The 16,865-nt window shown below is 35.6% G+C and overlaps 2 protein-coding genes across 2 annotated transcripts; both read right to left on the bottom strand.

The window, feature by feature from the left end:
- Nucleotides 1-1,996: 1,996 nt before the first annotated feature.
- LOC133519901 (uncharacterized) lies at nucleotides 1,997-3,704 on the bottom strand. Its single transcript, XM_061854096.1, has 3 exons — nucleotides 3,640-3,704; nucleotides 3,437-3,563; nucleotides 1,997-2,420 (listed from the first exon to the last, which is right to left on the bottom strand). The coding sequence occupies exons 1-3, from the start codon at nucleotides 3,698-3,700 to the stop codon at nucleotides 2,063-2,065; spliced, it is 546 nt and encodes a 181-aa protein (XP_061710080.1). The 5' UTR covers nucleotides 3,701-3,704; the 3' UTR covers nucleotides 1,997-2,062.
- Nucleotides 3,705-4,722: 1,018 nt separating this feature from the next.
- Nucleotides 4,723-8,479, bottom strand: LOC133519902 (cuticle protein 6-like). The gene is made up of 3 exons (XM_061854098.1): nucleotides 7,470-8,479; nucleotides 7,009-7,183; nucleotides 4,723-4,973 (listed from the first exon to the last, which is right to left on the bottom strand). Exons 1-3 carry the CDS (start codon nucleotides 7,558-7,560, stop codon nucleotides 4,799-4,801), a joined length of 441 nt encoding a protein of 146 aa, XP_061710082.1. The 5' UTR covers nucleotides 7,561-8,479; the 3' UTR covers nucleotides 4,723-4,798.
- Nucleotides 8,480-16,865: the final 8,386 nt, after the last annotated feature.

Below are 16,865 nucleotides of genomic sequence, written 5' to 3'. Positions count from 1 at the left end.
TTGAAAGACCTTATCCAACCATACGCCACACTATCATCAAAGCAAAAAAAAAAATCAAATTAAACGCATTTTGTATGGGAGTAGGGTACACACAATTTTTTTATAGTTTTTATTTTACTCGTTCTGTCGCAATGCATGATTTATGTATCCATGCCAAATGACAGCTATCTAGCACTTAATATAACGGAGCAAACCCTCTGACAGACGGGCATGGCGAAACTACTTATATAAGAGTTTCTAGGACTACGAAACCCTAAAAAATACACTGCATAACATGTTAAAAATTAATCGAGAACGAGTCGAAAAAAATGAAGACATCGTAAAAATTTCGTGATGGTACTGAACCCTAGGGGTGCGAGTCCGACTCGCACTTAATCTGTTTTTTCAAACCTGCTGGGCTAAGATGGTCGGCTCTTTATCATTTGTCACCATACCTGTCACGTTCTAACAAATATGTAAGCGCGAAAGTGACGGACATAGTGACAAGTGATAAAAATGGAACCATGATACCGCCGCAGGGGGCCCCGCGACCTATTGTGCTAAGGGCCCCGCGCCTTCTTAATCCGCCCCTGCTTCTGTCACTGTTAGTCACATTGAGTCCATACTTTTATCAGATTTGATTTTAGCTCCATCTGTGTCTGAATGCTATAACTAACACCATGCGAGAACAACGCTGCAATCACTAGTGTCGACTATTTCACCACGATGTCGTTACTTACTTCACCATGACCGTCATTGGTGTCTAGTGCAATAGTTTAATAAAATTATTTTTGCCATTAACTCATTCGAGCTAATCACGACACGACGGTAACGTCGGTAATATCGTTTTGCCTCTACGAAGCATTTCCGCTACATACCGGGAAACCCACGTTATCAGCTACGACGTAGCGCTACGACCGAGGCTCGGCGTTGTCACCTATTCTGTGTATTAATGGCCGGTAAGCAACCGTCACAAAACTGACGGTCAATATCTAACTCCACACATTTTGTTATGAAAGTGACATTAGACGTGGTTTAAACACAACCTATGTCACACTATAAAGTACAAGTTAATGGAAATGCCTTGATACGACTTTTGAAAAAATAAATAAATATGATAATTTTTAAATATTGGAAAATACTTTTTAATATAGTTCCTCAAAAAGTGCTACTATACGTAGCTGTTTAGCGTGCGGAAAGTTGTATTTCGCGAACTAGTGCTTTTTACTTTTCCACTTGTTTCAATTCCTGACTACTTATTGATGAGTGTTAATGTTAGTTTCTTTTAAAAGTCGTAATTAACATAAAAACCTACTGTTAATGTAAAAATAATAAATATAAGCACATTTCAAATTTTATTACTTACCTCTTCATCATTATAACACGTTTATTTTTTAATATTGAATATTGAAAAACCGTTCATAATAAGTTGTCTGAATGGAACGGAATAGCTGCCGAAACGCCTACGCCTGTCAAATCACAGGCGTTTTTTCTTACTGCAAGAATGTTTTAAGAAGGCAACATTCGATATTGTTTTTATCATAGACATACAATATAACGTTTTTATACAATTTAAATAAAAGATACACAAATAATCGTAAATAACGATATTTAGGTAATAATAGTATAACATTGTATATTTACAATAGTTTCTGTCTTATAGAACATGCATAAAACAGTACTTGTTGTTTTTCTTATTTTTTCGCAACTGTATTGAAACGTCGTTCGATACACGTGCGGAAATGTCATTCTTCACTCGTCCCGAGTCTTGCCACTTCCCTACGACTCTTGGCAAGATATCTCGGTACTCGTGAATTAATGACATACTTTCCGCACTAGCATCGAAATGTACTATTTTATTAACTTCTTCTTTTCGTGTCGAGGTTCCTTTTTTTATACGATGGAAGCCCAATAGGCAGCGGTGTTGACAGCCCTGGTTTTTATTAACTAAAAACGTAGGTATACCGTATATCCAAAATTTACGTAGCCTGAAATAAACCTATGAATATTAAAAAGGTTCTGTAAGTAACAGTAAATATTATTCAAATAGAATACGAACTAAACATAACCGATGTAAAAGTAATTATGCATTAGGTATTTTTCTCATAAAAATATCCAACGTTTGTCGAATCTTCCTTACGGTTTTCCTCACTTCCTTGACCTTTTCATAAGGTTTAACCTTAGGTATTTTCAACACAGAGTCATAAACATCATAATCTATGGTTTGGTCCTCATTATATTCATGATTTTGTTCATTATTGTTGGAAATATCATTAGTATAGTTGTGCGGGTTTTCAATTGTGTAGATGTTGTCAATGGCCGGAAAGTCTAATTTTAGCGGTACCAATGTATCTACCTCGGTGGTTGGCTTAGCTATTGAGGAAGTTAGATTCTGGGTTGTCTCTGCGGTTTCTGGGATCTTGTATCCTTTTAAGTCGATGCTGGAATAGTACATTACGATGCAAGTGCGAAAAATAGGAAATTCGAAACGAGTGGCGATAAATTAAAACAATGTTTCAAATCGACGCGAGTTGTGAATTACCTATTCGCACAGGTATCGTACAACGTTTTACAGTACATATGGCCCTTTAAATGTTCGACACAAGAACGTAATATGCTAATTTTCTCACTAGTGCGGTAAAGTAGCACCATATTTACTGTAAATAATGTTATACACGCTTAGAACCTAAAAAAGAACCGTTTCACCTTTTGAATGCCAAGAACACCTAAAGTCGTTGTTACCAGTCGTGTCCACAGTGCCAAGTATATAGGTGTTACGGCAGACGCTGTCTAAGTAATTTTCAGACTTTCAAGTAAGGTTTCCATTAGCTTCCTTGCGCTTGGGAGCTTGGCGTTTGACTGATCTTTGTGTTTATGACATAAAACGTTCAAAAGGGTAATTAAAAATGAACAGTGAATGGGACGAGTGAACATACCTAGTATATAATATATGTCGGTGAACGACTTAATCGTGCCATCTATATGCCTTTAAGTTTCATCACGCCATATTTGACAAATAGAGCAAGCTAGGGTATTACATTACTCGTGAGTGGCGTTCGACGCAGATCCGCCAGGGCGTCATAGAGTGCGCTGTTAAAATAATTGAGATCGAGAACAATTGACGTTATGCTGTCTATCAATCTCCAGATGAGAACGGGAAAAGATGACGTCGGTGGCGGTTCCTGGGTCAAACCCACTGGCTTGCTTAAGATAAGAAATGTAACGTGTGCTATTATTTGCAAACAGTCTTGCCTAGTAAAGATTGCGGTTTGAACATCGGATTTCATTAAAAACCCTCGCCATCACTATTGAAGGTTCTGATGTGCTGTCGCTAGTATGATACGCCCACAATTCCAATTCAAATGAAAACAAATCAATTATTTATACACCATACTAGAACTACTTCCCACTGGATATTTTTAATAGTGAGTATGTTTAGTTCAACAAAAGACCACACCTGTAACTATTTCCATCAGCAAAGTACTTCACATGCACTTGGTTACCCTGTGCATCTACATATTGATATGTCCCAACCAGCGTTCCATTCGGAAAAGTTTTTTCGTTTCTTGCCTCGAGATTTAAACCTGGCAAACAAAAGTAATCGTACATATAATTTGCAAAACATATCCTTCTACTTTGTTAATGCAATAAAAAGCTTACATTTCACAATTGTAGGAAAAAACAATAACACGATACGAATAATTCTGTATACCATTTTCATAAAGTCAAAGTGACGGTTGAGCCAAAGAGTGTAATAATTATGGAAAGTAAAGGGAAGGAATACAATCTCCATGTATCAAAAATTGATCGTCAAAAAACCTTAAATAGGTGGCGCTACAATACCTAGAATATTTGAAGAAAAAAATCAATTCATATAAAAAAATCAAATCATTCAATCTTAGCTACTCTAGCGCTACTCTGGAGAGATTTGGAACTATCATTTATAGCTGACAGCTGGACAGTTTTGCAACAGTTTTGCCTATGGAGATTGTATTCCTTATCTCCACCTTCCATAATAATAATATAATAATATACGACCCCACGGACCCGAGTACTCCCGAGAGTCGGTCAGGGTCTCCGTCTCCGGCGTGTCTTCGTCAGTCGGAATGGACCCCAAGGGGACCCGCAGGACTCTCAGCTCTGGCTTGCCTTCATTGGCCGTCCAGAGAGGAGTCGTTAGAGCTAAATGCTCCAGGGGTGGAAGTGAAAACTTGCATAAGACGCGAGTTGGCACAGTGGCTGTTATCAGCCACTGGGTAGAAAGCGGCGTACACCTCTCTACACCCCTGAGCCGCTCACACCGGTGTTGCTCCTGGTCGTCTTCACGACGGCATTTTCAGGGGCCCATCTAGTGGGCGGCGAGTCACCGCCTGCCTCGATAACTAGTGGAAACATTGTTATGGCAGGTGTCCGGATATCTTTGCAATAACCCAGTCTCATTGTCCTCCCAAACTTCAATCCATAGACCGTTATACTGTTCACTTTACTACAATAGTCCCAATGCCTGTTGCGACCGGTTCATGGGTGTCTATTGTTGCGCCCGTGAACGGGGTCCAGCAGGCGTTCTACATGACATTAAAGCTCTCCAAGAGGCCTCTACGTGTTGGATCTATATCCCCACGCAAGCCTATCAAAAGACCGGGATTTATAGGCCCGTGAAATCCAAGGATATAATAATATAAATAGGGTTGAACTGGTTGAAGAAATATTTTTAATAAAAAATATTTTTGCTAATTCTATGAAAAGGAAACTCGAGAAAAGAGTTTTAAGGGAAAATAAAACAATAATGTTGTCATAATAATTTATGTTTTCAGAGAAGTTAAATAAAATATTGGCCAGGAAATGGAATGAAATTGTTTCTCCTTAGTTCAGGCTTTTCCGTAGTACGGCGTGGTTTCTTCCTCTTCCAAGTGACTGTATCTTCATCGGTATTCAAAATGGCGTTAGGGTTAACTATTGGTGCAGTGTAGGGATTGGGGCGGTCTTTCATTACCCTGAAAGAAAAAACAAAGCATCATGTTAAATACTGAAACAGGAATCTACGTTTTCCGTACCAGGGGAGCGAAACTGATCGTTTCGGGCATTCTCAGCTCCGTTTGGCTAAGCACTGCTACGAGCAATTAGGGTTGGCACAACTTGACGTCCCTTTGCTTGCACAACCACAGATAAGATATAATTACTTGAAATCTGACAACCCTAAATAGCTGAAAGGAACAGTGCCATACATTAGAAAGAGACAGCATGATTCGTCCCTGAATCGCGGTCAACCTTCGGTTTTTTTAAGTTTCTTTTCTTTACAATTTCAATTTATTTATTCATAACGCAAGTTACATGTCAATTTACATTAATTATTTACATCTTATGTCTATTTTTATATATCAACAACTATAAATAATAATAATAACTATCCCATTTTAATAATCACGTTAATTATTCTGATTAATATATTCATCTAATGAGTAAAATACCTTATCTACTAAATATTACTTAAGCTTACTTATAAATGTATTACCTGATAATTCAACTGACTTCAAATTATTTGGCAAACGATTATAGATTCTAGGACCTATGTACTACACACATTGTTCTGACTTTTTAAGTCTGTGCCTTTTAGGGAAGAGATTATTTCCATTTCGGCAGTTAGAACCACGCATTCTAAATTCAATAAGATGTTTACGAATTACTTTTGCCACTTCAAATATGTATAGACCTGGAACAGTCATGATCCTTACCGTCCGAAATAGACTGCGGGCAGGTGTGTCCCAGGGCACCCCAGCCAAGATCCTAAATACCTTTTTTGCATAATAAACATCCTTTGTCTGTCCGCTGCTTGTCCCCACATATCAATTTCATACGTTACAATTGACTGAAAGTAATCATAGTATGCATTTCTGACACATTGCTCCTCAAGCATTTTCGTTAATCTAGAAATTGCAAAACACGCTTTGCCTAACCTCTTACAAAGCTCATATATATGGGTACCCCACTTTAATGCAGAGTCCAATGTAAAGCCTAGATATTTTGCCTTGTTTACTAAAGGTACTTCGATATTATCAAGCACAATATTCAATGTTTGGGGTGGCAAACCCCTAAGGCTGATCTGGATTACATTGTTTTTTCAAGATTAAGTTTCATACCATTGATAGTGAACCAGTGCTTTACATCCCGTAGTATACGGTAGTACTATTACATATTCTATGATAGTACCTAATATAACAACGTAAAACCGTCCATTTTAGCACTGCTAGTGGTGTTTATTTGCCCATTGATAAATATAATAGTTCTAGGACATTTATTAGTGTTTTGATTATTATTTTTTAATTTAAGTGGGAGCTAATGCAAACTTGTTTTTTTTTATTGGATTTTACATCAAGGGCTAATGCGATGAAAAAAATTATTCAGAAAGTATACTATATTTGCAGGGCAAACTCCAACCAGAACCTTAAAAAGTTAAATTGGCTTTATAGAAATAAATATCGAAAACAGGTCTTATTTTCGTTCATTTTCAGAATCGTTACCCTGCATAATACCATAGCAGTATAATTTAAGTATAAAATAGCTAATTAATGATAGTGATATTAACGAGGAATTTGACGAGCAAAATTTTACACAAAAGTATTTTTTCAGAGTAATAAAAGGTACCTGCGCGATAGCCATTTCGTCCGCAGCAAATTTGACGCGGCGCGCCATGTTTTTTATCCACTTCTAATTTTCTAGCGTTACGTCCTCTTTAACGGCACGATTTGAACTTCAAAAATTAACTCTAGATACGATATGGATAGGATACGTCACTGACAATTACTTTTCTTTTTTTAGTTTCTTCAAAAAAAAGGCTACTTTACGTATATTAAAATTCGAATCGGGCCGTTAATAATCTTTACACAATCCCGTTTTACTCGTTGTCGATGCTTGATGATGGGTACTAACTTAGGTATTATTAGGAAGAAAATGGGTGGTAAACTAAATTTATCTCTTGACGTTTACAGATTCATTGTAAGGTCAGTGTTGAAATTCGATATCTGTACTAACCTGTATCCTTTCTCATCAGCCACATATCGGTACCGATGAGCCCGGCCCACCGGGTCCAGATACCCGTAGCTGCCCACCACGGTACCGTTGGGGTACCGCTCTTCATTCCGGTACTGGGTTTGGCCGGTGGCTGCGTCTAATACGTCGTAGCCGAATGCGTATGTGCCAGGGTAACCTGGTTAATGCACATGTTAATTTATTACAAGAAACAACATATGGGTCACTATAATAAAATTAATACATATAATGCGCTATAAAAAAATTCCAATAAAAACCTTTTTTTTCTGACGAAGAAAGAAAGGAATTGCTTGATCTATTATACTTAATAAAGTACGTAGGTATGCTTGCCTATTTCTTTGACAAACTCTGTAAATTAAAGAGCCTGACAAATTACCTGTAATTAAAAGTCTAATAGGTATACTTAATGTGTCAAAAGAAAAAAATAATAAAATCCATCTTACCATCTATATTATTGTAAAAGTAGCTAGGCATTGGCTCCGCTAGACTAAGTCTGGGCTGCCTTGGTGCAGAAATAACCCACGTAGGAGTCATCGAAAGTATCAGCAGTAACACCTATACAAATAATTGTTTTATCAGGTTTGTAGAAATAGGCATTGTGGGTAACATTTATTTATATTCATCCCCGCCATTAGGTATTAGTCTACAATTAATACAATTCAATACAATATAGCAAGTACAAGTATATAGCAAGTAACAAAGTAATATTCATGTAAATATAATCCACTCCTACGGGTCCGACATAGCAAATTTACGTCATCGTGAGTAATAACCAGATATAATCTTCAGTCGTAATTAAGATACCAGTAGCAAAAAATTGCTCATTAAAATTATTAAAAGCACCTTATTTTGCAAGAGATTAATTAATAGACATTCTTTTGATCTTAGATTTCAAATAACTTCTAAATGTAACTTAATTTCTGGTATCTAAGATTAACTAACAAGTGGATTAAATTCTCCTAAGCTTTTATTCTATCTTATCAATAAAGGTAAAACGTAAAGGTTGTGCACAAGAACCAAAAACGTAATTTTTCTCGAAGACTAGGGAAATTGCCCAGTGAGATAATAGAAGCAAGTGCCACCATTTTTACCTTTTACCTGAATGTATAGTGTTACCTACTTATCCGACCTTGATTATACTACAGTTTAAATAAAATTATTTTCAGGCAATAGCACTGTTCACAGTATTTATTATGGTTTGATACCATGTCCGTCAAATATCGACCTGGTGAGTAAATTAGCCCATTGGAAAATTTTAGACAAATGCGGTCATAACTCATAACGGATTAAAAAGTCAGGTCGAAACATTAATTGAGTGGCTAAGGCTAATGCAACTTTAGTTAAAACACTTAAATAAAATACAACTTGAGTGGAATTGTTGTATTTAAATTTAATTATATCACATACCTTCATGAAAAAATCCTTATATGTCATGTTTGTACTAATTTTCTTATAATATTTTCTTTCACAAAGTTTTAAAAACAATGAAACGACCATCAGAAGCACTATATCACGGCGGTGTCGGTTCACCAACGGCGAAGGAAGCGGGTGTTGACGGGCAAACAGGCGTTGGCCACATGCGTGGACTCTTTTATGAACGACTCCTTTTAGTGGATTTTACTTGACAAAAAAGGATGGTCAAGCGCGAGTTAGTGATAACTAAAGGGCCCGTAGAGGATCCGCTGAAGATTTGTTTCATTCAAGTTGCTTCCAAACTGGACTTTGTTGGATGACCCTGGTTCATACTAATGGGTTTTGTGAAACGTATTATATATAAACATATTTTGAACTGCAAGGAGCGTGGAATGTAAACTTATAAACCAGTTTATATAAGTTAGGTATACCTATGGTTAAACGTACACTAATTAGTTTCTAGTAATCGTATATAAATAAGGGAAGCTACGTAATTACCTAAATAATCGAGTGTTCTACTCGTAAGCATCTAGTTATTTTTTTCATCTCATCCCCGAGTCCTTCATTTAGGTACACCCAAAAGTTCTCATCCCTAATCCTAATAAAGATTAAGAACTTACAAATGTTTACATATGCTCGTATTTGGAAACTATGACTATTTTATTTTACTTTATGATCAATTAATTACCTACTCTCACATGGCCCGGCCTATCTACAATCGTTAATTTTAGTACCCAAGCACGGAACCCTAAAAGTAAAGCGTTTGTTTCTCGTAAACATTGTGGGTGAAGGCAATTTCGCCCATATCCGCTACACTGATGTCATACCATTAGCAAGAGTAGGACAAGGAACAGCCTTTTGGAGGTATTTGTATCATAGGAGGTTAGTGACACCTTGGATAGTAACTAAAAATATAGTATTAATTTGTGAAGTCGTTATATTTTTTCATGTTAACAATTATTATTTCTTGTTTAAATTAATCTTTAATCAGAAATATGAGGATTTTTCAATAAATACAGCAATTTTGTAATAGGCTTCACTACTTTCTAATATTCTACTATACAGTACAGTCAAGGGCATAAATATATGTACGTTCCCAGAGCTTCAAATATTTATGTACTATTTTTTAGCCAAAAATTTCTCTACAACAATTAGATCCAAGATATATGCACAATGATCGACTCATTGAAATGCGTACTAATACCGTTCATTAATATCAATACAATGACAGACAAAAATATGACGGCAAACAGGCAGCCACAAATATCTAGGCAGTTGTTTCTCAAATACATGTGAACAAAGCAGGCGTCGAAAATATCAACACAAGCATGTCATAAACAAGTGAACATAACAGAGGTCTAATATATCAATACACAAAACAGTTACGTACAGTCGAGTTCATAAATATCTGAGCAGCTAAATGCAAAATATGTAAACTTTTGCACCTTATTGTCAATGTCATAAGAGTGTACATATATTTTTGAACCCTCGGATCTGCTCATATATTAATGAACTTGACTGTACATATATTTATGAGCTGTAAATATATGTAAGCATGCAATGATCACAAAAATCCGCACTAAAAGCCTTTGTTCTAATTTCAAAAATTGACGTTCATCGAAAAGAGTGCAGAAATGTCACGCGATACATCCGTCTCTTTTATTTTGGACCTGACGTCATCAAGCCTTCATTTGTTAATGGGAATCGCTTTTTATACGTTTTTAGGGTTCCGTAGCCAAATGGCAAAAAACGGAACCCTTATAGATTCGTCATGTCCGTCTGTCTGTCCGATTCTGTCACAGCCACTTTTTTCCGAAACTATAAGAGCTATACTGTTCAAACTTAGTAAGTGGATGTATTCTATGAACCGCATTAAGATGTTCACACAAAAATAGAAAAAAAACAATAAATTTTGGGGGTTCCCCATACTTAGAACTGAAACTCAAAAAATCTTTTTTCATCAAACCCATACGTGTGGGGTATTTATGGATAGGTCTTCAAAAATGATATTTAGGTTCCTAATATCATTTTTTTCTAAACTGAATAGTTTGCGCGAGAGACACTTCCAAGTGGTAAAATGTGTGTCCAAAGTGGTAAAATGTTGAACAAGATCTAGCAAGTAGATTTTTTTAATACGTCTCAAATGGTACGGAACCCTACATGCGCGAGTCCGACTCGCACTTGGCCGCTTTTTGTATATTTAGATTTCACTACCAATTATAGAGTAAATTGTAACAGACAGTTCAATGTAAAAAGCAAAAAAAAAAATGTTATGGAATATCGACGTCTGAGTACATATTCAGATAACGTGATGAGACTGATGAGAATCGTCGTTTACGCTAGTTTAGCTTAAATTAAGATATTCGCATTAATCTTCATACGTGATAAATTATAAATAGATAAAACGAGTGCATTAAGGTTCGAGTCAATTCGAATCAAAATGCTATAATGGAGTCCTAAAGTTGCCACCATTCGCACTCAGTAAAAGAAACAAACTTATTTTTGGAATGAATAAATGTGTTTCTAAGTTAAAAAAATTAATTGATTTTATTACTCACTCTATTTTAAGCTATGTTTGATTATAGAACAACGTTGTCCAGTACATGTGCAGAATCTTACAAATTAGTTGGGTCCTTTAAGAGTCTACCAAATGCAAATAAAAATGTACGTGTACAAACTAGCCTGCAGTAAACATGACGCTGTTACCAATTTTCAGTCAACATTTTCATGTTTATTCTGAAAATATACTTTAGGAGTTGAGCCCTTTGGAATCTATAACTAAAATTTCGTGAGGCACTTAACCTTTTTGCAGCCACGTCAAGAAACATCATTCGTGTCACACACGCCAAGTCATTTAACAAGCACGGAAAAGTAAACCTTATGTGACAATACGTGCGTGTGGGGCATGAAATTATCGCCCTTAGTCCCATTCCCATCTCGTAGCCAGATTTGATAGCTAGCTACCGAATCTGGTTACGAGATGGGAAAATTGTTCCCATTTAGTAGCTAGGTACAAAATGGGAAAACACGTTTCTCATTTCATAGCTAGCTACTAAATCTGGCTACGAGATGGGACTAAAGGAATTATTGGACCTAATATCAAGTCATTAGCGATCAAAGAGTTAAATATGTCGGGGCGTGTAAAAAGTAGTTTTTGGAGTAGGAATGAGAAATCAAATTATGTTCCAAATTCGCCTTTTTTTATTGGCAATCTTATCATAAAATCAATGTATGCATGTTACCGGACTTCATCTTATTAATAACAAATAAAAATAAAACATTTTATTCCTCTTACAAAAAGAAAAACTTAATAACTTGCTCCACTTAAGCAACTTATAATTTACCCCTAATATTTAGTATATCCTCCGTCTGCATCTTTCACCGCTTGCAAACGGTCTTTCATTGACCGGACCATGTTTTCACATACGTTAGTGCCTCTGAATCCCTCCCAAATTTCGTGAACGTGTGCTCTTAAGCTGTTAGTTGTACGAGCTTTAGTTGCATCCCAGTCTTGTACCATTAAACCCCATAGATTTTCTATGGGGTTTAAATCTGGGCTTCGTGGGGGCATTTTTATTAAATTTAAACTATCTTCATTGTCTATCCATGCTTGGACGTGTCTCGCATTATGAATTGCGGAATTATCTTGTATGAATTCAATCACGTAATCATCAGGATAAACTATTCTAGCACTAGGCAGAAATACATCCCGCAATAAATCTAAGTATCCATGACTGTTTAATCGACCACTAATTTCACATAGCTCTATAGGTCCACCAGCATTCATAAAACCCCAAAACCCAATAGAAATTCGACCACTACGTCGGTCTGTTTGTACGTTTTGTTCTTCGTATCTCGTTTTTGGAGTCCGCCAAAGGGATACTCTTCCATCAGCAGAGGACACAAACACTTTCTCGTCCATAAATGAAACATTTTCAAAGTCGTAATTTAAATACCGATTGGCGAATGCTAAACGCATATCTTTGTGTCTTTGAGTCAACAAAGGCTTTCTTGCTGGTGTATGATGTCTAAGGCCAGCCTCACATAATCTTCGTCGCACTGTATGGGTTGATACTCCAAGAGGAACTGCCAAGTTTGCAGTGGAAATGAAACGCTGATTTCTTACAACGTCGATTAATTGGCCATCTTGAAGAGCCGTTGTTTTCCGCGGTCGTCCTTTAGATACATGATTCTTAACATTACCATATCCTAAAAACCTTTTCACCCATAGGTATACAGTGCTCCTCTAAAACAATTAAACAGGAATCGTAAATCAATGAGCTCTACCAGCAAGCAATAGAAAATATATTTCGAACAATTCAGGTCACTTACCTGTACGCCCAATTCTTCGGCGATTTGTGTAATAGGGACTGCATCTTCCCACATAAAAATAATACGATGTTTTATATAGTCAGAAACCCTGTACATCGTCGTAATTATTTTTGGTTTATCGTGAAATAGTTTTTACCAAAGAAATCAACATTGACGGATATCTACAGCAAACTTCAAATTACAATGAATTATTTGAATTAAGAATGTACGAATAAGTGGCCAGTAGTATTTATAAACGAGTGCTGATAAAACACTTAAAAAGTTTACATCGAAGGACATGTTTTAACTGTTTAAGTATATAAAACAATATTCAAGATGCGATAACAATGAATACTTATCACACAGTTCGACCTAAGCACAAACTAAAGCATAATTGTACCTATGGATATATACTAGTCGACGATATACATACATATACATAGATACATATTTAGAACTCAGAAAAAAATCGTGATCATCATACAAATATTTAAACTTACTAGGAGCGCTACTACGAAAGATACTAAGTTAAAGAAGCCGTCAAATCATAATATAATAATTGTAAGGAATTATTATATTATGATTTGACGGCTTCTGAATTTTTAAAAGACGTTCTCTGGCACGCATTACAAAGGAAAAGGTTGCGGGCAAGCATATATAAAATAAAAATAAAATGCATTTATTTCAGACGAATACAGCTCATAAATATATGTACAGTCGAGTTCATTAATATATGAGCAGATCCGAGGGTACAAAAATATATGTACACTCTTATGACATTGACAATAAGGTGCAAAAGTTTGCATATTTTGCATTTAGCTGCTCAGATATTTATGAACTCGACTGTACGTAACTGTTTTGTGTATTGATATATTAGACCTCTGTTATGTTCACTTGTTTATGACATGCTTGTGTTGATATTTTCGACGCCTGCTTTGTTCACATGTATTTGAGAAACAACTGCCTAGATATTTGTGGCTGCCTGTTTGCCGTCATATTTTTGTCTGTCATTGTATTGATATTAATGAACGGTATTAGTACGCATTTCAATGAGTCGATCATTGTGCATATATCTTGGATCTAATTGTTGTAGAGAAATTTTTGGCTAAAAAATAGTACATAAATATTTGAAGCTCTGGGAACGTACATATATTTATGCCCTTGACTGTACAGTCAGCATCAATAGTTTGAAAGCACCAAAGTATCTGCCACCCTCGAATACTTTTCAGAATAGAAATATATCTCGATAGTTCACGTTCATAAGTATCTGCAATAGTTTAATTGTTCTATATATAGTAGAGACATATGTGAACGGCACCGATCATGAGATATTTAAAAGAAAATTTGAAGTATTTTTAGTATACACCGACACCCACAAAATTTCTACCTCTTTATGCGTTAAAACTTAAACATCTCTTTGGCCTCGTTTATGGTAAAATGTTACCAGTGTTTAAAACTGATAATAAATACTTATTTTAAAGGGCTTTTCTATACCATCCCTTTACTGGTACCACGTCCATTATAGGGGTGTTTACTATGTAAACGGCATCAATCATGGAACATTTAAGAGAAAATTTAGAGTGTTTATGATATTTCACCGACACCTGTAAAATTTCTACCGCTTTACGCTTTAAAAGTTGAATGTCCAATTCGTCCTTTATGTTTTCTATGTATTTAATGAAAGCTACTGCAATTGGTTTCAATATTATTAACAATTATTATAATTATTATTATTTTTTATTTATTGTGGTGTTTTGCTCCAATCATGGAATGTATGGCGCCATCCATTTACACAATAACAAATATCAATGAAATGTTAAACTTAAGCAGCCCTTTGGCTCTTGTTTATGGAAAAATGTTGCCAGCGATTAAAAACTAATGGTAAATACTTGTTGTACAGGATTTGTCTATACCATTCCATTACTGGTGCCTGTTCCATTATAGGGGTGTTTACTATATATCTGTTTTTAAAGATACCAGAGAATGATAGATACTTTTAACGCATAGTCTGATGCCTGGTACGCTAAGTTTGATGCACACTGTACATGCATCTAAAGTATTAGGGTATTTAGAGTAAGAAACATTAATTTGTAAGTATCTATCTTATTTGTTAGGATCAACAATATACATTTACATCTTTCTTCCACAGGTAACAATGCGAATTTGTATTAAATTCTTAACAACGTACAAGCTCAGTAAGTTAGCGCAATAACACCTCAATTTTATTAGCTTTTCATACTAAATTTGAAAATGAAAACGCTCATATTTGCGTTGAACAACCATTTTAAACGTTGAATATAATGAACTTATATTCAACACAGTTTAGCTCTGGCTTTAGATAAAAGGCGGGAATATTCTTTTTTTGACATTTACGACCGCCGACGCCCACAATGCCTTTTTATGAAATAACTGTTAAACATAATAAAAGCGCCATAAATGCAATTCGACCATAATACAAATTGTTGGTGGATGCATTTGTTTATTTTTCATTGTCTTACTCGTAATTCAGTCATTAATTTGTAACTCTAGTAAATGGCTCATTAAAAATAACAGGTGTTCAACCGGTCGGTAATTGTGTTAGAACGTATACAGGTAATAGCACATTTTGCGCGCTATTTTGCTCGTTTGTATAATTTAGCAGTATTTTGTAATTTAGCAGCCTAAAAAAGAGTTATAACTTTGCAGCTTCACACACATTTATGGACATTTCTATACTAAATAACTAATTTTTATTGCTCCTAAATGTAGATACTTGCTTAAATTGATAAAAAGTAAAAGTATTATGGTTTTCTCCAATACACTTAAATATCTGGGAGACCGAGCTGTGCTCGGAAAACATATAAAAACTCAAAAATGCTCGTTTTCTCAGAGATAGGACCTAGCTAGATCGATTTTCCGTCCTCAAAAATCCCCATATACCTATATAATTTTCATCAATATCGTTAGATCCGTTGGACCCCACGCTACAACACAAAAAACCGGCCAAGTGCGAGTCGGACTCGCCCACCGAGGGTTCCGTACTTTTTAGTATTTGTTGTTATAGCGGCAACAGAAATACATCATCTGTGAAAATGTCAACTGTCTAGCACGGTTCATGAGATACAGCCTGGTGACACGGACGGACGGAAGGACAGCGGAGTTTTAGTAATAGGGTCCCGTTTTACCCTTTGGGTACGGAACCCTAAAAAGAAAAAGAGGCAGACAATACAAAAGATGGTCAGATGACTTAAAGAAAACTGCTGGTCCACTATGGACACGACTAGCCAGAGACAGAGAGGCATGGAAGGCATTGGAATATAAGTGTAATAATGTAATTCGAATATATATTAGATGTGTTTCCAGGTACGTTTATAATAAAATCCTCTTTCATTGGAGGAGGCCTTTGTGTCAAAAGGACACGTCCAATATATATATACAAGAATTGCTCGTATACGATTTTACACTTAACTTTGATGATTGTCGAGAAGACACTCTGGTACACAAATGGTATGGTAGCTGTGTTTGTACGTATGACTTATACCTACTGTAAAAATAAATTGTAAATCTTCATTTTAGTCCTAAACTGAGCTACCTACTAAAAAAAACATTTGCTCATCTACATCGTACTAAAACCTTAAAATTGTTTTCTAGAAATCCAAAACACGTTTCTTACTTTTTCTCTTTAATCAGCCAAGACCCGGATTTCCGCAAAAGGCGAAATGATTTTATCATATCATCAATTGTCATATCAGATGACCTGCTAACTTACATATTGTTGAGGAGAATGTTACCTTACATGACAGCACATATTTTGATCCTACCTAGAGAATTGTGTAGACACATATTAGCGATTAAATAACTCATATTAATATTTGTTACGTATGTATATATGTATTTAATATTTGTTTTTTATTCAAATCCACCAGATATCTAAAAAAAGTTGTACAATAATGGCTAAATTTAATATATATTTAACCTCTATTAATACTGTGATCTCTAGATCTAAACGGTAATTTAAATGAAACTAATTAATCACCACCATTTGATTCGTTTAAGACACCTTAAAGAAGAAACGTCGGTGGTTAAAGCCGGGTTAGATTTATTCGCATTGCACTGCCACAAGATCAAACTAATTC

The sequence above is a fragment of the Cydia pomonella genome, chromosome 7 (assembly GCF_033807575.1).
Source record: "Cydia pomonella isolate Wapato2018A chromosome 7, ilCydPomo1, whole genome shotgun sequence".
In the NCBI taxonomy this organism is placed as follows: Eukaryota; Metazoa; Arthropoda; class Insecta; order Lepidoptera; family Tortricidae; genus Cydia; species Cydia pomonella.
This window is presented reverse-complemented; position numbering and strand designations above follow the sequence as displayed.

What these genes read in the sequence shown, in the direction of transcription:
- LOC133519901 (XM_061854096.1), bottom strand. Translation starts at nt 3,700, where the DNA reads ATGAAAATGGTATACAGAATTATTCGTATCGTGTTATTGTTTTTTCCT. An exon ending in TTTTCCTACAATTGTGAAAT is followed by an intron (nt 3,564 to 3,639) that starts GTAAGCTTTTTA and finishes TTTGTTTGCCAG; the next exon opens with GTTTAAATCTCGAGGCAAGA. An exon ending in GCTGATGGAAATAGTTACAG is followed by an intron (nt 2,421 to 3,436) that starts GTGTGGTCTTTT and finishes GTACTATTCCAG; the next exon opens with CATCGACTTAAAAGGATACA.
- LOC133519902 (XM_061854098.1), bottom strand. Translation starts at nt 7,560, where the DNA reads ATGACTCCTACGTGGGTTATTTCTGCACCAAGGCAGCCCAGACTTAGT. An exon ending in CTTTTACAATAATATAGATG is followed by an intron (nt 7,184 to 7,469) that starts GTAAGATGGATT and finishes TGCATTAACCAG; the next exon opens with GTTACCCTGGCACATACGCA. An exon ending in GCTGATGAGAAAGGATACAG is followed by an intron (nt 4,974 to 7,008) that starts GTTAGTACAGAT and finishes TTTTTCTTTCAG; the next exon opens with GGTAATGAAAGACCGCCCCA.